The sequence below is a fragment of the Zonotrichia leucophrys genome, chromosome 6 (assembly GCF_028769735.1).
Source record: "Zonotrichia leucophrys gambelii isolate GWCS_2022_RI chromosome 6, RI_Zleu_2.0, whole genome shotgun sequence".
Classification (NCBI taxonomy): Eukaryota; Metazoa; Chordata; class Aves; order Passeriformes; family Passerellidae; genus Zonotrichia; species Zonotrichia leucophrys.
In genome coordinates this window covers 26,663,822-26,688,655 of record NC_088176.1, presented here as the reverse complement: position 1 = coordinate 26,688,655, position 24,834 = coordinate 26,663,822, and the positions used below count along the sequence as shown (strand labels likewise).

At 40.8% G+C, this 24,834-nt stretch overlaps 3 protein-coding genes across 18 annotated transcripts in view; 2 read left to right on the top strand and 1 right to left on the bottom strand.

The window, feature by feature from the left end:
• Positions 1-9,550, top strand: part of OPN4 (opsin 4) — a 40,368-nt gene extending 30,818 nt beyond the window's left edge. For 8 of the 9 annotated variants that reach the window (XM_064716967.1, XM_064716966.1, XM_064716971.1 and 5 more), the window contains 7 exons: positions 72-236; positions 1,896-2,003; positions 3,144-3,324; positions 4,854-5,000; positions 5,513-5,581; positions 6,022-6,057; positions 6,900-9,550. In XM_064716967.1, the coding sequence (XP_064573037.1) occupies positions 72-236; positions 1,896-2,003; positions 3,144-3,324; positions 4,854-5,000; positions 5,513-5,581; positions 6,022-6,057; positions 6,900-7,091 (898 nt within the window). In that variant the 3' untranslated portion in view covers positions 7,092-9,550. The remainder of the gene's footprint in view (positions 1-71; positions 237-1,895; positions 2,004-3,143; positions 3,325-4,853; positions 5,001-5,512; positions 5,582-6,021; positions 6,058-6,899) is intronic. The other variant, XM_064716974.1, reaches the window with a different exon arrangement.
• The window catches only part of WAPL (WAPL cohesin release factor), a 133,663-nt gene extending 113,298 nt beyond the window's left edge, over positions 1-20,365 (bottom strand). Inside the window, exons 1-2 of the mRNA XM_064716954.1 lie at positions 20,216-20,365; positions 14,134-14,261 (exon numbers count right to left, since the gene is read on the bottom strand). The gene's annotated coding sequence lies outside the window, so the exon portion shown is untranslated. The remainder of the gene's footprint in view (positions 1-14,133; positions 14,262-20,215) is intronic.
• Positions 20,366-20,402: 37 nt separating this feature from the next.
• LDB3 (LIM domain binding 3) overlaps positions 20,403-24,834 on the top strand; it is a 114,343-nt gene continuing 109,911 nt past the window's right edge. For 2 of the 8 annotated variants that reach the window (XM_064716957.1, XM_064716964.1), the window contains exon 1: positions 20,403-20,734. The gene's annotated coding sequence lies outside the window, so the exon portion shown is untranslated. The remainder of the gene's footprint in view (positions 20,735-24,834) is intronic. The other 6 variants (XM_064716963.1, XM_064716956.1, XM_064716962.1 and 3 more) reach the window with 4 other exon arrangements.

Here is a 24,834-nt window from a genome sequence, read left to right as displayed (position 1 = left end):
AGTTGTTGTCCCACTTCATGAAGTATTTGCTCACTTCCCTACCTTTGCTGTTGTATGTTTATTTTCCCTAGGTCTATTCAGACATTTGGATGCAAACGTGGAAATAGAGAGTTCCAGAAACAGTATCAGAGGATGAAAAATGAGTGGAAGATGGCCAAAATTGCACTGATCGTCATCTTGTTTTTTGTCATTTCCTGGTCACCATACTCTGTTGTTGCTCTGGTAGCTTTTGCTGGGTAATTATAAATGTATCAGCAAAGCAATATTCCATGAAAGCAAAAGATGTGGAACTGTAAAAGACAGATGAAAGTCAAAACTACATGTCACTTTTGACCTCTGAAGCATGTCCAAAACATTCAAATATTTAGGAGTGAATTTAACCAATGGGGGGGGCACATGTTGACTGATTTTTTTTCTTAGTTTGACTTTAAGAAAATTTAAGAAAAAGAGAGAGAGAAAGAAAACAAGATTATTATTACTAGGAACAAACTGCCATGCTGAAGATTTCTGAATGCATTCTCTATGCTGGGATATTTGAACTATCTGAACTTTATTTAGCACTAAAATGCTAAGTAAAGCACTCCAAAAAGATCCTCCCAGGGGCTGATTCTTTTTTTTCCCCCCCCTCTACTTCTTTAATCTACAAAAGTATGTTCATTTTTTGTGTTACAGCAAACCACTATGTAGAACTGTTGCGCTGTTGCATACAATTCAGCATCTGCCTTAGGAGGATCAAATACCTGCTGAACTTGACTTCTGCTCCATGTCTCACACTCAAAATCTGAACAAATGAACAATTCTCTAATTCTGCAGTATGTTAGAAATTAGCACTTTTGAAGTTTCCTTATAAAGGTAGCTTGGGAGCAACATAGCTTCACACAGATTTTTTCCATTTCTGTGCTGTGTCTTTTAGGCAATCCTACTGGGATTTTTCAGGTTAATAAGCAAACCTGGATGTCTTCTGTGAAATTTTATTGCAAGGGACTCAGATAAAATCTTTCAGCATGCTACATATGGGAGGCAGACATGGAGTCTGTGGCTACAGTCTTGGACTAAAGACAATTCATCTGACAGAGCAACAACATATGAAAAAGGAAGGAAGAACCTTAATTCCTTTAGAAAATATTTTGAATGCGGAATAGTGAGCTAGCACACAGTCATGCTCACTAATATTTTTGGTCTACAGGTTGCATTTTCTGGGAATTATTAGTTTAAACACAGGAATTATTAGCTTAAACAGAAGGCTTTGCCACTATTTGTTTCTGTTAGCTGCAGTCTCCATCAGCCTTACCAAAGAATTGTCTCAGCTCAGGGTCAAAATCTCCTTTCCAGTAAGGTCACACTGTGTGTTATCCAGAATATGTGAAGATTTATACCTCTAATCAATGTTTAAAGAATGATCAGGAGAAACCATGTTAAATATTGCACATAGAGAACATTCTTATCTTTATCAGGGAAAAGCCTTAGGAGGTGAAATGGCATCTCAACAGGCAGCTGACAAAATGGTTCTAATACTGCAATTGGCAAACCATTTCCACCTCATCACAGAGCATATATATTCCCATAGTATGATGAGAAACTTCCTCACCAGGATGGTAAGGCCTTTTAAAAGGCTGACATTGTCCCTAGGTTAAACAACATGGGAATTACCCCAATCCTGAGTCATAATAGTGGAGTACTGCCAGCAAAGCCCCAAGAAAATCATATTTCTCAGAAATCCAATTAGACTGATGTTGATCTTTACAGGCAAATGATGTAGAATTTGTTCTCTCACTGTTTTGGTACAGAACTCTTCTTTAACTCTCTTTGGAGGCTTAAAGCCTGTCTTGCCACTCTAACTGCATAGACAATGCAGAACTCAGTAGTAAATATATGATGTGTTTGCATTACTCTAGGTATTCCCACGTCCTAACACCCTTCATGAACTCCATACCAGCTGTGATTGCCAAAGCTTCTGTCATCCATAACCCCATCATTTATGCCATCACTCACCCCAAATACAGGTAAGTTCACTCTTACAAGCTATGTTTAATATAGCAAAGAAAATGTGAGAGTAAATTTGTCACTTTTAGGTCTAGTACCTGAACTCTCCTTCACCTGCTCATTTTAACTCTGTAGGACAGCCTTGCCCTCCCCAGGAACACTCCTCAATGCCATAGAAATGTCAGTGGAATTTGCACTTGGAACAAACTCCTGAGCAGATGGTAGCTAGAGATGTTTATGGATACTGATCTGTATTTACCTACTGCATGATAAAAGATGGAAACCTTTCCATCTCAAAGGAAAGCACCACACATTTTTAACTGTCTTCATGAGAGGCAGACATGGGGAAGAGCTGCAAATAGCACTTTGTTACATTGACCAGGCCAGTGAGAGAGGCAACACAATGAGCCAAACCACCTCTTCCCTGTTTTGTGAATCCTCCTCATGTTTCTCAAGGCTTTCATATTTCGGGTAGTATTTCCTCTGACAGGTAAAATGAAGGGTCATTGTCACTCCAAGTACAGATGCAGGCAGTGAGATTTGACAGATGGCAGCAATGCCACAGACAGGCTGTTGTTTCACCACCTACAAAGACCTACTGAGGACCTGAACAGAGAAGAGGTGGGCAGGAACATCTTTGTGGGGAAGGAACAGGAAAGCTAGGCCAGAGTTTTCCAATACTTCATATGAGCAAAGTAATACAGTAATATAAATGCACATTCTGTACAACTCTACAGATAGCCAGCAAACAGATGTGTAAGAGGAGCTAGAATAGCTGCTTAGGGGAAGATTAAAATAATTCATTATGTAGTACTTCTGCAAGGTTCAGTTTAAAGGGACACAATTTTATTTTTGCCCTGATTAAGCTGAAAGCAGATAAAACATTGTTTTAATAGCTCCCTTCAGTTCCAAAGTTATATTTTAATGCCCTTATCCCTGCCAAGCAATAAATTTGAGTTCTGCAGAACACTGTGAATAAGTGATCTTGCAGGGTGATTCTACATGAGATATCTGATATCTGGAAAACTCTTTTTGTACCCAGTAATTTTCCAGTCTATGCAGCATTAGTTCATCTCTCTGAATAAATGCATTGTTTATGATGATTGAATTTTTGTGCTGACAGAAAAAAAATCTGACTGATTCTACCTCTTATCCATTAGAAGAGCCATTGCAACATATGTTCCTTGCCTTGGACCCTTACTGAGAGCTTCTCCTAAGGACTCACGGTCCTCCAGCAGTTACCACTCCTCCAGACGAGCAACCGTAACCAGCCAGTCTTCTGAGACAAGTGGGCTGCAGAAAGGAAAAAGGAGGCTGTCTTCTCTCTCTGACAGTGAATCAGTAAGGGAGACACTTCCCATACACCCATTTCTAATTGCAAAGCAATTCATCTTCATATAGATGTGGTAAATTCTTTAGATGAAATTAATTATGGTGCTTGTTATAAAAACTCTAGAGAAAGTGGAGGGACAAAGCAAAATTAAAGACAGAAGGCTAAGTGTAAAAGCAGAATGTAGGTAATTTTCTTCTTGATGGTTGGTGACACTGCAGGAAGAGTGGAAAGATGGAACAATAGTAATTTTAGAAAGCAAAGTGTTACTGACAGGTAAGGCTTTATAAAGCCTTACCTGTAAGTAACAATAAAGGCAGCATAGAGCTCAGTTGAAAGTCTGATCATACTTACAAGTTGTGTTTGTCTCACCACAGATCTGCAGTCTGGATGCAGAAAAAAGAAACTGCTAGTCAGAAAATAGTTCTCTAGTGAAAGCAAGGTTGTAATGAAATAGATAATGCTTTCTGAAAATGAGATGTATTTGGAAGCATATTAATCATCAGATTTAGACAAATCAGTAAATCCATTACAGACTCTTTCTCACAGAAGACCTCAACAGCTTGCTGCTGCCAATCTAAGTGGAAACAAATGTTTTACACAGCAGCTGAAAACAGGGCAAGTATTTGGCATCCAGGCTCCCCTCTGTAACTCAAAGTTATATTGCTAACTAAATAGGCATATTAGTTTGTTCATTGCAGTAATTTCAAACTAAACTTCCAAATAACTGAAAAGAAAAAAATTTCTTGGCAGTTCTTTTTCACAGTCAGGATAATAATTGTATCTAGTCCAGCCAAGCGCTGAATTCTGACAGTTGTTTTTAACAGTGACATTTCAATTTCTTTGCCCTCTCTGTTCTTTTGAGTTCTCAGCCCAATCAAAATGAAATACTTCTGGCTGGTAGCCTCCAGTCAGGTGGATGGTTTTAAAACAGGCTAATAGAAAAGGAACATCTTTATATTGCATCGCTTACACTGCAAATCTTGATTGTTAAAAAAACAACAGAGTCCCTCAGTAACACGGCTTTGTTTTCCCATTAATTGGAACAAAGTTTATAAACCCAGGACTCCTTACTGAAAAAAATATGTATAAAGCACTGATTCTGCAGTCCTGAGACATCTCCTTCTATTTGTTTCTGCTTCTACTCAAGCCACGTGGGAAACTTTGGCCCTAATTCCTCCAAACACCTGTGCTTCCTAAGTGGGCAGTACTGTGGCAACACTGTCTCCTTGGAGCTACAAGATGCATGAGAGAAGTTTCAACAATAGATTGTAACAAAACACTATTTTCTTTCAAATTTTGCAGTGCACCCTGTGGAGGAAAAAAAAAGTAAGCTGAATTTTAGATGCAAAAGAGTTGATAGTTTTATTTGTACTTCCTATAAGCAGACATTTTATGAAATTATATATGGCAGAATTTTTGTGAAATGTCTTTTATACAATGCCTGTCTCTTTTATGATTTCTATCTAGGTTTGTCTGGGGCAAACTGGATGAAAGTCTAAAGGACCTAGAGTGAATGTTTTTGCTGTATTAATTTTAGGGCTGTACTGAAACAGAAACTGATACTCCCAGTATGTTCTCCAGACTTGCCAGAAGACAAACTTCCTACGAAACAGATAAAGACACAACTCAGAACAGTGACATAAGAGCCAAACTGACAAGCCAGGATTCTGGGAATTGTGGGAAGGTAATAGACTGTGTAATACCTAAATTCTCTAACAACTGACAAGTTAAAAAATCTGCACATTGTACCATAATTAATCATGAAGGTTCCTGCCAAGAAGATGCGGATAACCTATGAGTTAACACAATGAGTAATGACTTACAGGCTGTAAAAGGTCATCAGCTTTTTATTCCCACCCTGGTTCATTATTCAGCTGTCTTCATTGCATTTCTGCTGCTGTTTTAGAGAACTTTAAATCTGAATGGAGAGTTGTCTCGTGTTTGGTTTTAAGTGTGTATTTAGTAATATTTGTCTTTTGCTGTCCAAATTACTTGATTGATCTTGGTTGTCCCACCATTTGTTAGCAAATGAACAAATATGGTAAGACGTAAAAAACAAGGCTATCTTTAATATATCACTGCTTTTCAGTCAGTCCTTTGCTGTCCTCTTTTTTCCACTATGCATTTTGCATATGTCTTACATTGTGACATACCTTTATGCCATTTACATCTGTTTTATCTGTGTTCATTTTTCAGACAGCTGTAGATGCTGATGACATATTGATGGTGGAACTGAATGCCACAGAGTACATGGCTACACCTACTGTAAGAACTGCTATTTTAATATTTGGCAACAAAAACTAATGACAATCCCAGTCCCTGAGCACAAATTAGGTTGTTTTTGAGATGTAAAAATTACACAATATTCCCAGAACAACTCAGAAAACATGACCACAAAGGGTAGACCACTGCTGAAACTGAGCAGAAGTTGAACATAGGTATTACAGGAATCTTCTGAAGTTCAGCTTCTTCAAGGAATCTGAATATTTTCTTGAATTTAGTAAGTCCTATAATGAGGTCTGTGATTTCCTTTGTGGAGCATGCAAGCATTAACTCTGTGCCATCTTTATATTAATGGTGTATATGCTAAGCTGAGACAGCCATTCTGATGGCTCATACCTCTGAGACAGCCTTAGTCCTGTGGCAAGAACTGCTGTACAAAGTGATGTAGTTAACTATTTAATGTTCTCTGTTTTGGGTTGCAGCAAACATCTAAAACATGCAGCTTGGAGGAAATCAAGGTCAGTTTTTGAAATATGCCATGTCACCTATTCACTAGGATGTTGTTTGTTGTATTAGTGTCTGTTTCTTCTTCATCTAACACAGCTACAGCATATGGGTAAAAATATCTGACATCTCTCACAAGTGAATCAACTTGCCTTAATTCTCAGCAGACATGGAAATAAAAGCAAAGAGCTGACAGATGAAAACAAGGCAGCACTAACCCCAGTGTAATACAATCAGCTTAAATTGTCTCTTTATTATTAGCAATGATACATATGAGCTATTGTGAGCCTCATCCTAACTGATTTTTTGGTACTGTGCAAGTGACAGCTAATGCTGCTTACTGTAAAAAAAAATGCTAGTTAATCTTTCCCTCAATTTTTAACTCATTATGTAGTTTGCTTCCCCCCCTTCAAATTATCCATGCTGTTAACATTATATTTTACATTACCTCTTGCCCAATGACCCTGAGTAGTTCCTCTTTATAAAGAGACTCTCTACCTGATTGAATTCATAGGCTGTCTTAGCATATTCACAGTATTTCTGTTCATAGTTGAATGTGCTGTCATTAGCCTGGTCCTTCTTCAAAGTAGACCAGCATTAAGTAGCAAATGCAAAGTCTTTAATCCTTTAGTACATTAGCTTGTTTAACAGGTGGGAGGTTTTTTTCATAAGTTATTCATGAAATATTAAAATAATTTTCAGATCTACTTTTCCCTCCATCATTTAAGTTTGATTTTCAGTCAGCCATGGGGAGTAGCAAAGTGCTAAATATATGTCATTTTTAATAGATCATTCAATGGGATCTCTTTGTAGATGCTTGTGTTGTCCATTTCTTGTAAATCTTTGCATCCTTTAGAAAAGAGAGAGCCTGAACAGTATTGGACAAAGAAAAGGAGAGTCTCACCAGGGACCATCTTCAGCCAAGATACCCAGTATTACAATAACATGCAGCAGTGTCCAAGGAGCAGAGCTGCCTTCTAGATACAACTATGGTTTCCTGTACCCTAAATCCAGCAGTCACAAGCAGAACAAGAAGTCCAGCAGTTAAGTGAGTGGTGCAAGAATATCACCTTAGCCAACAGCTCTGGAACAGCTGTGGACTGGCTGAATCCAGAATACCTTTCTAGATTGGTCTGAAATGCTCCTACAAAGACACAGCACAAGACAAGCAAGGATAAAAATATGAGGAGTGATCTTTTCAGCATCAGAACTCTCTCCAGTGGATCAGATCTTGATCTGAGACACAATGTAATTTTAATACTTCTTCTTTATGCAGCTCACAAAAAAAAATTTCATTTGTATTGTACTCTGCTCACATACGTTCCCACCACTGCACAGACCTTACCTAGAAACCTCCTAGGATTAACCTGAGAGGGAAGTATAATATTCAAAACTGGCTTTGTTCACTTGGTTATTAACTTCAAAGCTATTACAGAGCTAAAGCTGAGAAATTTGGGGGGAAATGTTTATTACTTCCTGATGATGGTTTCTTCATTATTGTGAAGTTTCTCAACCAAATGTAAACTTAATTACACAGTCAGTGCCCCCTTCTCTCATTAATGACATTTTCCCCCATTTTCTTCTACAATCCAATGAAAGGCAATGCACTTTAGCAGTAATTTACAGTCTCATGTCTTTATTTTAATTTCTGAGACAGGGAAAGAGAAAGGAGTGACACTTGAGGAAAAGACTATGGTCCTTTCCATAATTAGCTTCTTTTCCAACAGTGGCTTAAGAGATGATTTTAACCCATTCTCAGCTAACTTCCACAAAGCTATAGGAGATTGTTATGAAATTCCTTCTGACTTTCCTTTAGCAGGTTTCATGAAAAGAATCCAGAATACAAAGCAATGTTTGTACTGAAATATCTTATGGGTAAGTCAATACATCTGCTTTTTGATAATTCAAAGTAGTTTACTCTTTGATGTGCTTTTCTAAAGTAAATATAGGCAGGAGAAGGTTTAGTTCCCCAAAAATAGTTGTTCTAGAGATGTATGCAATCCACATCATTCCCACTTTGGCATTTTCATTTCTCCTTCTCTAAACAGCAGCATTTGTATAGCTGAGGGTTTTCTTCGCAGTGACTAAATCCACGAGATTGTACTTCTTTCTTCTGAAAGGAAAGGGAAAAAGTTCTATCACTAGTGACTTTCTGCTTTTCCCTAGTGTGTCTCCTAGTGCATAAGAAGAAGTGAACAAAATTCATTTGCAATTCATAGCGCTCAGTCCAAAGTGGGGCTGAGCCAGAAAGAACAGGGCACAAAGCACTATTGAAACAGTTCTGCCCCATAGGCCCTCCAGCAGTTTTTCCTTTGGTTGCAATAATGGAGGGAACCCAGCAAGGCATTTTTTGTCCTAAGTAAATCAATTCTTCCCTATATCACATCAGAAAAAGCCATAAAATCAATAAAAATGTAATTAACTTATTATTTTGAGGGGAAAAATCAGTGAGTTCCAGAAGGTCTAGAGCATTGTTTTGAAGTAAACCACTGGAAACTTAGGTCAAACTGTGGTTTATTAAAAGGAAGGTTATTAAAACTAAAAATGAATGTGATATGACTTCTGCAGCAGACAAAATGTTAATCGTGAAGAAAAGTGAGGCATTCAGGCTGGTAATAAACTGCCAAAAGAAACACACTGTCCAAAATCCACAGTGTTTTTATGTAAATGAAATCGTAGTCATCAGAGATGGAAAGGAGCTGTTACAGTCTCTCCCTTCACCTACCACAACAGGATATTGTCACCCAGCAGAGGACAATATTAAACTGATAATATATACAGCTAGCAATAAGAGAAAGAAGACAGAAAATATCTTCAAACAGGAAACATGTTCAAAGATATTCCTCAGGTCTAAGGGGTTCTATTATAACTTATTGCTGAGGCTTTTAAAAAACATTTAAAAGCACGAAACATGTAATTCTTTCTTTGTCATGAAGGCCATTGACACTATTGAAAGATGGGAAGAAACATTAGCAAATGCTGCCTGTTTCATATGGGTCACAAAAGACTGAATCTGTCAATAAAGTAGGTCTAACTCACGTGTGCTGTTTGATGTGTTAACAAGGAGTGTATGATATCTGTCACTAATAGCTAGATCCTTTGCTCCAGTCATGATTTTGTTCCAAGCAGTACTCTTCAAGACTGCACTCTACACTCTTCTGCATTCCCTTCCACTTTTAGAGGGTATAAAAAGAATACTTCCATGGCTAGAAGAGCTTTACAAATCCCCAGCATGTTGTTCTCTGTATCCTTCAACTCCAACATGTATTAGAGATTAGTTTGTATCTATAAAAAGAACTACAGCTGTTCATGCTCATCTACTTACAAGAGACTTGTAAAGCATATATTAATTAGGGAGAAATTGTTTGTGAGCACTTCAAAACCCTTGTGTGCACTCTCTGTGTAGCTAACAGCTTTGCCTTCCTTCACCTCTGCTATGTCTATAAAAATCATCCAGGGGAAAGCCTACAAAATTCATCTCATCTGAATATCTCTACAAGTGGTTCCACACTGTAACCCCTGCGGCATTTGGAATAAATCATTATTAGTTCATATTTCATCTCATCCTAGCAGATTTATTTGTGTCCTGTATCCTCCACTTGGCAGCCATTCTCTTGGTTTTGCTGTCTCTTTACACCCTTCAACACAGATGACTGATTGGATTAAAATAATTTAGGACTGAGATGATTCACGTTTCACTTAAAGTCAACTGTACAGGCTGTTCTGCAGAGACCGCCTGTAGTTTACCATGCACTTGGACATGTTCCAGTGACTTGGAGTGTGACAGGACTAGGGCAAATCTGAGACACTTCCCTGTGGCCTTTTGTACTCCAGCAGCTGTTCACAGAGCAGGCTGCTGGCAAAAGCAATGGCAAGTGGTGCTGGGAGTTAACACACAGGCTCTGCCCCTTCATGGGTGCACAAACTCAGGCTTGGGTCACCAGAGAAACTGTTTGGTCTGATCATTCAAGCAGTTCTGCAAAACTGCTGAGCAATGGGTCACTACTGCTGGACCTGTGAAGGATGTGCCAAGAGCCACTGTAATGAGTGGCTGCTGCAAGCCAAGACTGAAGGACTGCATAGGGCAGCAGCCACACATTGCCAATCTTTCCAATTTTCACATAGGGTCTTACTCCCCATGTTTTCCAGCTTATGATCACATTCTATGCTTTGGGAAACTTTTTTACACCCACCACTGAGCATTGACATTTCACACATTCTCAGGTAAGACAGGATAGCAAACAGTATTTTCCCTGAAGTCATGTGCAAAACCCACAGCAAGCTTCACATTCAGAAATAAACAAAGACACTTACAATGCTTTTTTGGGTGTTTCTAGAGCCTCAGGGTGTAACATGGGTAAGTCACCATTCCCACATGTGCCCATTTTCCTCAAGGTTCGCGGTGCCATTTTTTCCTCAGGCCATCCCAAGAAGTCCCCTTATCCTCTGATCCCTCACTGAAAGGCACTGGTGTCCCAGTAATTCTGACAGGGCACCCATCTGTCTCTGCTGCTGAAAACACTGCTGAGAGAGAGCCCTTATCTGCAATGTTAGTATCACACAATGGTAGTTCAGGGGCTGGTATCTCTGTTCAAACACCTCTGTTTGTAGCCTTGGAGTTGCTAATGTCATAGGAATGTTATAAAGAGGTTTATATAAAAGCAGTCTTAAAACAAGTAAATAAATTCTTATTAGTGTCATTCTGAGCAACTTTAGACATGAGCCACAATCCTGTACAATAAATGATTACTGTGCTTCCCTTACCCCCTTGAATTTATAACCTAAATGCTAATTTTCAAACTTATGCAAACTTCAGAGTTGACAAGATTTACAAGCTGTCCTGTTTACTTCCCTTCTAAGGAGAACAGACTGAGCATATAATCAGTGTAAGCTTAATAAAGGCAGAAAAGTTTCTCCACAGCAAATCCAGCTTAACAGTCCGATAAAAACCAATTATAAAATTTTATTTGTGTTTTGTAGGAAAACACTTTTTTTTAGTTACAGCAGTTCTGAAAGCTCTGCTGGACACATAGCACTGGAATTCTGTATAACCAGCTTGTAGAGCAAAGAAAATGCTGCAAGAGTCACATCAGTGTAGGAAAAAGAGCCACTTTCATTTGGCTTACTGCAGTCCATACTCAGTCATAATCCACCAGATCTATGACTCAGAAGCACATAAATTTGGCCTAAATAGGTCTTCTGATGGTGACTGTAACTTGGAGGATAGGTAGAATGTGTAACTTGGTCAGGCTCGAGTCAAGCCATCAGATATGGTGTAGAGCGGAGAGAGCTGCAGCTCTGGTTAAGCTGTGCCAGACATAACCTGAGAGTAAAGCTCATCATGCACATCAAAAATAAACATGACACCAATGTAAATAACTTGCTAATGAGAATTTTTGTGGGGAGTGTTTTACCCACAATGTAAAAGCAAAGCCATTGCTCATTTCCCTCAACATTTACACTTCCACAAGTGTACAAGAAGATGGTTTGGAAACAGAGACAAAAATCTGAGACTATGTCATTGTATAGCACACAGTCTCCAATGTAAAGTTGTGTAGAGCAACATTTCCTGAAGGCTGTGGGACACTTATGGGCATACTTGCAATTGCTGCAATGTTTTCCACTGACTAGAAAAATAAAAAGGAAAATCTATACCCTTCCACACAGTGCCATGCCTGAAAGCTTGCAAAGAAAGTGGCTGTACCTCTAATGTAACAGCATTTCCCTCAAGAACTTCAGTACTTCAAAAATGTATTAAACACACCCAGATGCACCCTTTGCTGTGAAACTGGTGAAACTGCTTTCTTATTAATTTTTCAGATGCCTAAAGTTAGTCATATGCATAAATACACACACAACCCCTCAGGACACACAAGTAAAATGAAGGAGTTAAGGGTATGTTAGGTCAGTACTAAAAGTTAGTGAATTTTAAAAATATTTTTCCAGACTAGTATTTGCTGCTAATGCCATGGAACTTTACATTAATATTTTTTCTAAGATTCAGATTTTTTAAAGCCAAGGCTAATACTGATAGGTGAGCTGAGTTGTGAATTTGATTTGATGTAGAAAGCAGCAAGGACTTTGATATAGCAAACCCTTACCAAGAGGAGGAATGACAGTCCTGAAAAAATAAATACAAGTTTGAATCAGAAGTTCAAGATTGTATTTTTTTCTTTTTTCCATGTTTTCTGTGTGACTTTGGGAAAATTACCTAATCTTCTCATATCTAAGTATTTCTGCCTGAAATAGAGAAAATATGCTCATCATCATGTGGCTATTCTCAACTAGCTTTTACAGTTCCAAGATTCACAGCTGGAAATAGAATTTTTTCCCATTTATTTTATTCACATTTTCTTCCTCTACTGTACAGTTATCAAAACATCTAAACTACACTATCACATATGAAAGACACAGATTGTTACTGACGGGAATAAAGGATGCATAGGCACTCTTTTTTCAACAGAAATAATTTACAGATGCTCACCACACAGACTTCAGTTGTTATTTACAGGTAACGTGAGTGAAGTAGAATCAGGCATTTTATTGTTAAGTTCTAACTAAGAAAAATATATAGCATTCAATTGTGTGCATGTTTTTGATCAAAACCCCTATATGAAATATAAAGGTTTGTCCCTTGAAGTGAGCAAAGTCAAGATGGTAGGACCATTTTTTGGGTTTTCTTCTCTATTAACGGGGCAGAAATTGTTCACACAAAAGGGAATCCTTGACCAGCAGTGTCATCCAGGAAACAAGGGTAACATAAACTGGGTGAAGCACTACAAAATCAAACCACAAGATTTCCACAAACTTCCCTGAATGTTGCCTAGAATGGAAATCAGTGAACACTCTATGGCTTAACTGGCTCTGAACATCAGATAGTTGTTTCTGCCCTGTCCAGACGTGACTTACACTTTCAGGACCAACTTCTACTTTCATGCACAAAACAGCTCCATTAATATAAAAGGATTTAAAATAGGACAATCCATCAAAGCTTGAACTCCAAGAACTGTTAAGTATTAAGTGAGGCTCACTATGAAAGGAAGGAAAGAAGGCAAGAATAAGACTATACTCTTAAAAGCTTATAGAAGCATTTCTAGTGGCTGGAGCATGTGGCTACTATCACAGCATGCAGAATCTCTAGGGTAACTGTCCAGTGCTGACCTGTGACTTCAAGGAAATCAGTTCTCATCAGAGTCCCAGCAGTATTAACATACACCAGAGTGGTCATGGCTACAAACACATAACCATAGAATAAAACATATGACAATGTTTTCAGTAATACCTCTTTCCTTATTTGTCTATATTAGATATGTTATGCAAGTTCACCTTTAAAGAAACAAGAGAAGAAGAAAGAGAGGTTTAAAAACAAACAAAGAAAAATTGGTTTTCTTTTTGACAAAATGTTTCAGATCTAAACTTACAATTTCTTTCTCAGTGTGCTCACCTTCATCCTCTTGTGCAGACTGCAGAAATCCTGCTTAGCTCAGCCCACATCTCTTAGAGATTCTTCTCATTTTCCCTGCTTCCAGCAATGAGGGACAAGTCACCTGTTCTCTAGTTAACCCACAGGGCCAGAGGGAAGGCCCTTGCTTACACTTTCCATGAAGCTGCTAAGAAATAGCTGTTTGTCCCCCCACTTTCCTTTCAAACCCTGATCTCTTGGTCAGTATCCAGCTCCTCTACCTGCCAGGTTCTGCAGTTGAGCATTCCTTGACACTCATTCCATGGGCAGTCCTGCTTTCAAGCCCTCCCAGCAGTATCACCATCTTCTTCTCATTTTTAGTAGTTCACACTTCTAGTACCCCCTTCCAAGCAGCCCCAATGCCCTCAGGTGGCAAAACCAGCATTAATTAAACACACCTCCCTCCTGGCTTTTAAAGGAACTATTTATGCTTCTACCTTAACATGTAAACAGATGGAGTCTGGGCTTATAATAACCCTCCAACTGTGATTTAAAAATATAAATCCTTTTGATGCTGCTGTCCTCAGCTGAAGCCTCTGAGTAACAGAAGCACACGGCAGAACCCTTAATGTGTACTGATAGATCTTATTCAAAGTGCTATTTTCCAGATGCACTTGTTAAAACTCACTTTCTGCTGCTGCTCAGTGAAGTAAGAAGAGAACTTAATCTGATGAAGGACAGAGTTGGGGTAGTAGCATCAGGCAGATTGGTGGTTCATCACGTTCACTGCATGGACTCCTTTTGACAATCATTCCTCTGAAAAAGAAAAAGCCACACCAGCCTTTCAGGTTCAGGATCATTACGTTCAGTGAGATGAGAAGCAAGTTTCACACAGAAAGAGCAGCTGTCTTTAGGCACTGTAGATACCAGGATTTTTTTCACCTGAAGAAATTAGAACCATGTAAATTTCATGAAACATGATGTGAAACTCCATTTCAATGAAACACACCCACTTTAACTCTTGTTTTACCCCAAACTGTGATGGTAGATTATGACCAAAGGCAAAAGAAGGAAAATAAGAAAACACAATTCAGGATACCCATTAGCACTGCATCAAAATAAATTAACTGCAAATAAATCAGGGAATCCAAAAATGTTGAAAAACGGTAATATCAAACAGGCATCTTCTCTTTCTGTTTGTGGGTCAGAAAAGGGACTCAGTTACCATTTGTGTCAGATTTCTCCTTGCTGCTTTCACTGAATCCTTGATTTTCCTCACATGCAGGAGCCAAACCATTGTGATTCCAGAGACAGGGCTAAGGAGGCCACAGCATGTGTTACAAGCTGCACTTTGCAGTTTCCCTTCATTGTGCTGTTTCCTGAGAGAGTCCCATCACAGCTGAACCTGCTCCATTTTCACTGGGTCACAGTACAAAGACAACAGCTTCTTAGAGCAGTTTATGAGCATAGCAACAGTGTGAGCTGCCTGAATTCCAGCTTGTAAAAATAAAATTTCTGCAGGAATTTTCAAAATAACACAGCTGACTGTCCAGTGTCACTGGAAGCCATTTCTGGGAAACCCAGGGTTTGGGGTTTAGGATCAGGGCATTTCTTTAGCCAAAAGATGATCAAGGCCAGATGTCACCAGAACAGCCATACAAGCAGGGATGGCATGATACCAGTAAAGACTTACAGCAAAAGGATTTCCAGAATTCAGCCTTACAGGGTGGATCCTGATGGGAACTGAGTTTCTCATCCACTACTTAAGGGGAATTCTCTGAACAGACAATCAAGGGAATTAAACAATTTCATGAGGATCATAAATCAATTCTCAATCTTTCAGTTAAAAACCAAAAAGTCCAGTGGCAATAAAGCAACATCCTCTACTAAACACTTTGTGTCTTTGTGACTACTTGCTTAAGATTTTCACTATACTAGTATTTATTCTCCAGTTTTGTATCTCAGGACTGGAGACAGAAATCTGAAAAAGAATTCTGGTGGTCCAAGGGACATTCAACTGAACTTCAACAACTGACAATCTTTGGAAGTCCCAAATGCAACACTCACAGCTGTTACATATACAGTGAGTTACACCACAGGACACTCAAAATGTTGGTTGATTTGACAAGTCAAGAGGACCCTGTAATGTTTCTGTTTCAACATGTCACTAACTTGCAGGCACTTGTCTTTCTCTGCTTCCTCCTTCCAAGATCTAGTGGCTTGGTTCCAGCAGAATTATTTGATTTCAGTAAAATTTGACTGTTACTAGTTTACTTGATCTAAACTTGAAAGAGCTCATAAGAGGAAAAAAGCTCATCACTGAAACTTACATTCTGTTCCCTCTACAACTTATATCTAGCATGAAAAGGAAAGGGTTGAAGAACAAAATAACAGAAATGGAATAAAGAATAAGACATTCCTGTTGGCTTGTCTGGGAGTTCTATTCATGTTAACTCATGCACTATTTTAAATAATGGGGGAATTGAAACAGGTTACTTATACAATAGGACCCTGAATTTGTATCACACTTGTCCTCCCAGAGCTCACTGAAACTCACTTGGAAAGCTTGGCTGGCCCTAAACAAACACTGAATTACTGAAACTGCCAATAAAGCTACCAAATAATTTATTTTACTTATTGGGATTGTACAGATACAGTCTAGAATGTTTTGTTGACATGGTGTGCCTTTCTCTATGAGTCCTTTGCTCTGCTTACTGTCTGAAAACATTGTGCAAGGACAGAGCTGATTGCTCAGTTACTGTCTAGTGAGTTGTATATTTAGCACCTGGCCATCAAGATAGTCTTGATCTTTCTTCAAGGCTGGGCACTGAGATGCCAGAAAGAAGAAAAACATATACCAGCACTCAGGCTCCAGCAGCAGCTAAATTAAATTTAGCTCACAGTTTCCTCAGCAAAATTTATCCCAGTTTTCAGACATCCCAATGAAAACTGCTTCAATAAATCAATGGCCTCAACTGAAAAATCATCAGCTCAAGACACCAAGAAATCAAACTGAACAAGACTGCTGCTCAGCTGACCCTGCTTTGTGGTAAGTATCAGAGATAGTTCTGAGTCACAGTAGGGCCTCAACTCCTTCTGTGTGTTGGGCAATTTGATTTAGCACAGTACCCAAGATTATCTGTAAAAGGTCAAGTCATTCACCTTTGGAGTGCTGCAAGGCAAGTTCAGGAAGGTTCTGCATACTCAAACAGAAAATTAATAGTGCCTGTTGTAAGAAAGATGCAATGATGGATTAATGAATCTTCAATGGAGAGATGCAGAGAAATACCAAAGGAAAAAAGTGTGAAGAGATTTACCTTTCCCTTTATACAAAGAGCCTGCATTTACAGCTGAGTATTTACAGTTAACAATGAGTTAGAATTAAGAGGACAACATTTATTCAGCCAAACTAACTGAAAATACTAATTTTTAAGAGAATTCCAGCTTTTCTTCTATTTAAAATCAGTGCACTAGATATTTGTGCTGACATTTTGGGGCCAGATTAGCTCAAATTTAACATGAAAGTGGTGAGGGTTATAAGTCAAGCAGCATTTCTGGGGATCATCCTGCTGACAATCCCTCTTGAATTATCTACTCCATAACTCTGTTTTCATCCTGTACCAGGAATGTTATGCTAATAATATAGCCCAGGGAAATGATAGGAACAGTCCAAGGAGGTTATCATGTGGAGAGCCTTCTTTTGCATGTTTGAGCAACACTAGAATTGCAACTCACAATTATATTAAACTGTATGCAACAGCTTCACATTTTGATTATTTTGTTAGCTCTTATATGTGGGCAACACTAGGAAGCCTGCAAAATTACTAAGACTGAAAACAGGAATGATGAATCTCTATCTTACAAGAATAAAATTACTAAAGTCACCAAAAATATGATCATCATCTGAGCTGTGTTTGCTACACGTTCCTAAGATTTTCTGCCAAAGAAAATAATTTTGGAGATCCAAAGTATTAGATTGCTTTGGCAGCTTTTTTGCCAGTGCCAGAACACAATCCCAAACAAATCAGACTGTTAACTGGACATATCTAAAGTCCTAATTTTAAAGAAATTCCTCCTAGTCTTTAGATAGAAGGGAATTGAAAACTGTGAGTTGTTTTGAAAATTGCCCATTTATTTGCCAGTGGCAGAAGGAACAAACCACTGAGTCTCCTGCCCCCTTACACAGCATGTGCAAAGAACTGGGAAAAACAGAACTGCTAAGCAATCCCAAATGGAACAGCCTCATTTACTGGAGCTGTTTTAGTTTGGGTAAATGACAGTGCAAGTGCAGGCCAGATCTGCACTCCTCTGAATGCCAGTACTTGTCTGAACAGTCACATCAGTGTGGCCACGGAGCCACACAGCCCATCCAAACCAAAGGCACTATCTTCTTCCCAGTTACTTGTTCCTCAGCCAGGGGCTCTCAGAAAGACACACGCATCACTAGTTTATTTCTGAACTCAGAACCCCTTCAGCTGGGCAGAGAGTGAGATGAGATGTCAAAGCATTATTCCAAGAGAAAGCTCATTCATGCTTTGTGCTGCAATGTCTGTACTTTACTTGATAACTTCCCTAATATCATCATTGGTGAGGAGCCACTCCGTACCTGAGGAGGCCAGCATTATTGGGTGGCAGTCATTCTTTTAAATTTCCATCCCTGGTGGTTGCACCTTCAGTTTAAAATTACTGCAAATAAACTGTGCAGACAGCTTAGTAAATAAACCTCATGAAACCATACTGCAGAAATTTATGGAAAATGAGGGGCCTTTTTACAAGAAAAACCATGTTTCTGAGATTGATCTGAGGCTGAACAGCTGACAAAACAGTTTGGAAGATCAGATAGTGATTAGCAGAAAGGATAAAAGACCAGGAGAAAGACTTTCAGAAAATTAGCCCTTGACAGAACTATCCGAATTCTCCAGTGAAGGAAATTGACCAGACTGGAAGGAAACTCATGGGTCAAAAGCAAATCACACAGAGTGAGTCACTGAGGAAAACAGACAGCTAAATCTATCAGTAAGCTACTTTCCAGAAAGCAAATAGGATTGTTTGCACAAGATGGCCCAGCCAGTGCAGTCTCAGTGCTCAGCTTTCCATAAGTGATGACCCGGATGGTTTTTCAGGGAACTATTCCAAGGCCATATTTCTGAAACATCACTTAAAATATGTGTTTTATATGGCCACTAGTGCTTTCTAGAAAAATGGGACAGAGATTTTGTCCCTCCAAATGGCAGGCACAAGTTTCTGGGAACAAGCCTGCAGGGTCTTTCAGAGTGCTGAGCAGGCAGAGCTCCCATACTCTCAATTTCCCCAGCCCTGAATGACGCATGGAGAAATATACAAGCTTGTGTGTTTCATTCTGTTTCAAACAAAAACAAAAGTCTGAAGCAAAACTGGTCCACCACTCATCAGAATAGGATAATTAGCCACTTCCCAGTCATCCTTGCTGGTACTTTTACCAGGGAGCAGAAAATCAGGTTCTTGAAGGCCTTGGAAAGGCCAGGTATAAGTCCTTAAATCTAAATATGGTTTTTTCTATCACACATAGAATGGGATAATCTAACAGAACATCAAGAAATAAACATAATTTCCCACCATCTGGATCATGTTTTCCAGCCTAAATCACCAAATATGCTACTTTATGAGGTTGCTCACCTCATCACAAGATGAAAAATGTTTCCATTGGGGATTTAAGCCAACTTGTCAGTGGAATATTTTTGCAACTGCTATTAAGTCACAATCCATATAAATATGAATTTTGGCCAAAGATAAATATATAAATAATTTAGATCAATTTCTCCTGGCCTTGTCTACGCATCCTGTACATTGGACTTGAAGTGTAAGGAGACTTGAGGTTCCATAAGACGAGAAACACTAAACCTGAACTGCGACCCTTTAAGCGGGCAGGAGCTGAGAAGTTTCTCAAACGGGCTGCGTATTTCAGCGATTCCACGCCGCGTTTATCGCGGCCCTCTCGGCCCCTCGGTGCGGGCTTTGGCCCCGGTGCCGCCCGCGCCGCCGCCCTGTCCCTGGTGCTGACCGGGCACGGCCGCTCCGCTGCGGAGCCAGCGCGGGAAACAGGCTTTTCTTTTTTTTTAAATTTTGAACAAACTCATAAAGCAGTGGCTCTGTCATTGCACTGAGAAAACAGCTGACTTTCTGCAGGCTACTTTGGAGAGTATAACATTAAAAGCCAAAAAAACAAACCAAACAGAACTGCTGAATAGAGGGATGTATGGAGCGGGCTGCCTGGTCCTTGACAGCACTCGGCAGGACCATGTGGAGGCCACCACAAGGCTCAATCTCTTAAATCATCTCAGCATCAGTATCTATCCTGGTGGGCAATTAAATTGTTCGTTCTGCATTTATTGTCTTCCAAACCCTTTGTCTTCTCTCGGGACATCGTTTTAACTTTTACATTTAACTAAAACGACCGTTGCTGATCAGCAGCAGTGAATCAGCGGGGGAAAACAACCTCGCCCGCACTTTTCCTAGGGGTCAGTGAATCAAACCACCGTTCTCACTCGTGTTCCGGCGGCGAGAGAAGGGGCTCAAGGCTGGGAGCTCCGAGCCCGCAATTCATTAACGCACAAGGCTCAAGAGCTTTTGCTGAACTTGGGCAGGACAGCAGCCCCTCCCGGCCGCCCTCGCCGCCTTCCAGAGCGTTCCTGGTCCCACCCGCGGGCGCAGCCCCCCCGCTCCCGCCGCCATTTCATCCCTCGCATCCTTCCCTGAGGGTTCAGACGCGGAACGCCCGCCCCCCGGGATACCTGCTGCCCCGCAGCTCGGCCGAACCGCTCCCCACAGCTCTGTGTAACCTTCCCGCTCTGCCACGGCGGCCCCGAGGTGATCTCGGCCCAAACTCGGATATTTACACACCGCCGGCAGCGGCTTCTCGCGGATCGCTCCCTGCGCCACCGCTTGAGGCAAATCCCCTCCCGCGGCGCCTCGCCCGCCCAGCGCCCCCTCACGGCGGGACGGGGAGCGGCCGCCTTCCTCGGCGCGGCGCTCCCGGCGGCCCGGGCGCTTTAAAGGCCCCACCTGCGGGGCAGCGGCTCTTCCCTCGCCTCGGGGGCGGGCGGGTGCTTCGGCGCTTTCTTCGGCCCCGGTCGCGGCCGCCCCCTGGCTGCGGGGCCGATGTCCGTGGGTGCGGCAGCCGCGGCTCCCGCGGGGGCGGAACCGGGACCGGGACTCACCCGGCGCGGCCCGGGCAGCGCTGCGCAGCCGGAGGCGGCGGGGGGCGGCCGCTCGGCCCGGAGGTACCGGTGAGCGAGACGCTGCGGTGCAAGGTGGGTCGCGCCGCGACTACAGCGTGTCTGTAGTGGAAAATTCAACCCCGCAGAGCCCTGACTGGGAAGGCAGAAGTGAGTAGGCGAGGCTGAAGTGTAACTTTTGGGAGGCTGCTTAGTTATCTTGCACCCGTGCGGTTATAGGCGCACCGCTACATCAGCGTGCTGTGGCGATCCCTGAGGAATCTGCGATGGCCAAATTACACTGACGGCGCAGGATCCCTCTCCTAAGGCTCGTTGTGCGCTCCCCCAGCTGTGCCTCGGACCTTCAGGAGGCAAAACCTCGCTGTTTTCTCTTTCCCGAGGCCAGACAGTCAATTAGGTTCCCATGCAGCAAGGCACAGATTGCACTAGTCATAGGATTGCTGTAAACTTTCCTGGTTTCCGTCCAGAGTTGGAGAACAACAATGAAAACTGAACAGCATCACATTTTGCAGACTGCTTTTTCTGCCTCAAGTACATGAATTAGAAACTGACTACTGTGTTTTAATCCAGTTTGCTGCTGTTTACTCATTTTCTCACCTAAAGTGGGTGACCTAAGTGCTGTGGTTTTGTTTATAAACAGAATACGGTTAAAACAGTGGATGTTTAGGTGTTCTTTACCTTAATATAATAAATTTTCTTATTATGGGAAGGTAAATACCATAGAAGTCCTAAGTATTTCATGGTATAGTAAGTGTCTTTAAAAACAATGACTGAAAAGCTGGTAAGATAAGAACTTCCTAACATACACCTAAGTCTTCACAGTCTGGAGAAGTATTTTCCCCTTCCCTTTCATGGTGAATCGGTCTCTCCACAGGTTTCCAGTTTAATACAATTACCAAAAAATTCTTAATATCTTTAAAAGTTTATTTCTGACTAAACTGTGTTGTATACCAAATATTTTATGGTAGTGAAAGGAGGTTGGTGTAGGGAGAAAAAGGCCATGCAGTAGAGGAAAGTAAGTGTGATATACAGGTGGTTTTATTTTTTGTAAAGATGGAAATAGTCATGGTGAAGGATCTAGAGGGAGGGGTAGATAGCAAAGTTGGTTAATTGGTAAAGAGATACTGGCAGCAGCAAACAGCCAAACAGGAAACATTTGAGCTGCATTTCTGAAGGCATTATATCACAGAGAAGGAAGATAATATTTTTTATATTGCTCTAGCATATCTCCTCAGTGTTATCAGCCTTTTCTGGAACCCACAAAGCACAGTCTTAGTAAGATACTGACAATACAGAACGTGGTGAAGCCAAGTGTGATAGAAAATTGAGTGGCTTGAGAAAGATCAAGACTGAGGATGACTTGATAAAGGGGCTAAAATGATCTCAGAAATCCTAAGGTCTGCAAGAATTGAAGGATTTTAAATCAACAGGTGAAACAAAGCTGTATATGAAGTACAAGTAGGATTAGCTCAACTTAGTTCGGAGTTCAGCAGTGAAGGGAAGGAGATCACAATGAGCTCTTTTGCAGAATAGTCTTAATTTGGAAGCAATATTGAACTTGTGGGTAAAAATATCTTTGCTCTTGATAATTAATTTTATATTCAGTTTGCCACTGGCAAGGTAGGAATTCAGAGCTATTTTTTTTTCATCTTTAATATGTCAGTTTCAAATTCCTTAGCATTGCTTAGCTAATACATACTAAGTGTGTACTATTTCCTCCTGTGGATGACAATGAAGATCAGTCCCCAAGTACAGCTGTTGATTTAATGTGAAATATACTTATCATTGGGTCAATTTAAAACTTTGGAAAACTCTAGGATTGCCTATATTGAACAACTGGTTCAAAGCTTGGGTTTTCTTCATGCGTGTATTTAGTGAGTAGTTTCTTCAAAGGCTCCATTTACCTCACTTTGCCACTCTTCTGAAGGATTGTAGATAATTGTCCTGGGGACAGTTCAGGAATCCATGGGACAAAAAGGGTGTGTTTGTCATAAATCCTAATGCTGCCTTCTTGTACTGCCACTCCCTCAGGTGAGGGAGACTGAAAGCAGGACAATCTTTTTGCCTGGTTTTCTTTCTTTTTTTGTTTTTTGTTTTTCTTTTTTTTTTTTATTTGTTTGGGGTTTTTTTGTTCGTTGGTTTTTGTTTGGGTTTGTTTGACTGGGTTTTTTTTCCCTAGGGAAAAGTCTTATCCATCTTGTTGAACATTTTTCTATTAAAGAGATGCTAGTTTATTCATGCACAGCATAAATTGTTCACTTGCCTAAACATAAAACATTGAAACCATGACCTTGTAAGCATCTTTTTATTTGCCAGAGATTCATAGTCTGTTGCAGCGCAGAAGTCAAGCTCTCAAGCAATCCCCTTCTGAAATCCTTGATGATCCAAATGATACAACCTTGCTGCTGCAGTAACAGTCATTCAAGTCTCCCCTGTGCCGCAGGAGCTAAAATATAACCCCTGACTAATGTTTGTGAAGTAGTGGCAACTTGAACAATTGGAATTTCCATTACTTGTTTCCTTCCACCTTAATTTAGCCTTGCCGCTAGTGGCTTTTATTTCATTCACTTCACGTGTGTGCGCTCCCGAGCGCGCAGCTGCGGCTCTCCCAGCGCCAGCTCGCTGGAATACGCACGGCACGGTCTCCCAGCACGTGTGAATTGTTTCCTGCTGTACCATCTCTGCTGGGCTTGGGCAAGGACAGCTCTGCTCGGACTCACAGGCGTTTGCTGGAGGTGGTGGCGCTCTCCTGTGCCTGGTGCCCATCCAGCTTCCTCACAACTGTTCCCATCAGTCAGCTGGGAATAGCCTGGGGCAGGAGGGGGGCTGCCTGGGGAGCTCTGGAAAATCCTCTGGTTTGATATGTGTGGAGAAAATGTCACCCTGAGCCTGGAATATGTTTTTTGTTTAAATGTCACCCCTTACATCAGTGACCTCATCTGACTCAGCATAGCTTCTCTCTGAAGGGAGGGAGCTTTAAGCAAGTCATGGATTTTGACGTAGCCAGAGAATGTAGGGAAGAAGGCGCACCATGAGAAACAAAATCTGAGCAAACAAAACTTATTTTTGAAACAGACTAGCAGGCAATTATGTAAAGCAACTTAAAACCTAATCTAAACATCAGAAGCCTCTGAAAAAGAAGGAAATTGACAGTTCTGTACACACAGTTTATTTCAGCCTCTGGTTTCCCAGGAGGTCTTGCCGAGGTTTGTGCTGGTAGCTGTGGCGACGCTGTACCTGCTACACTGATGTCTCACCTTTGAAAACAGGGCAGGGCTGAAGCAGCCATCTGGGTGAATCACCAGCCTTGTTATTCAGAGGCTGATTGTACTGAAAGTCTGTAGAAGGTGAAACCTGTGCTAAGGGTGACCCTAACAAATGGACCTGTGACTACAGCGTGAGCTTCTGTAGCGTTTTAACTTCATTATTAGGAGCAGAGCTTTCTTCAGACAGGCAGGGGGGATACAGACACTCACTCTCGCTCTAAGAGAGGCTTAGAGCGAGAAAATTCTGGAATATTCTTTTTCTGAATTGCACCTGATAGGGATAGTGCAGATGCATGAAAGAGCTGTGGTCCTGGTGTGTTGAAGGGGAATGTTGGCCGGGACACTGGCAGATCCTCTACACTTTCCTTTTAAAAATTCCGAGCTATGCTGAACATCCGTGCAGACATGGACAGAAACCAAAGGAGTAGGAACAAGTGACCTCAGTTTAACATTTCATTCAAATGACAGAGACCCGAATGTGATGCCTGCTCTTGTTTCTTAGCTCACCACTCAGCCTGGAGGATCTCTCAGATCCTTTCAGATGTCCTGATAAGAAAATAGCATGTTAGAGATGTGAAAGTAGGACAGAAGCACACAGTGTTTGATTCAACAACATCTCTGTTTCTCAGTGCTTAGCTCTCTTCAGTTTATTGTGTGGTTTTATTCTGTTCTGAGTTTTGCTTCTCCCCCTTTTCTGTTTTTGACACAAATAACTGAAGATTTAGGTATGGGAAGGTAACATGCACAGAATTTTAAGTCCATAAAACTGTGGGCTTTCTTCTAATATTTATGTGATACTGTCTTTAGTAGTGAAGCAATGACTTGTTACGTTTATCCTACTCCTGCTTTGATTCTGTTCTCCTGAACTCTTGAAATGGAGCCAAGAAAGGGCACTAAAACCAGCAGTGA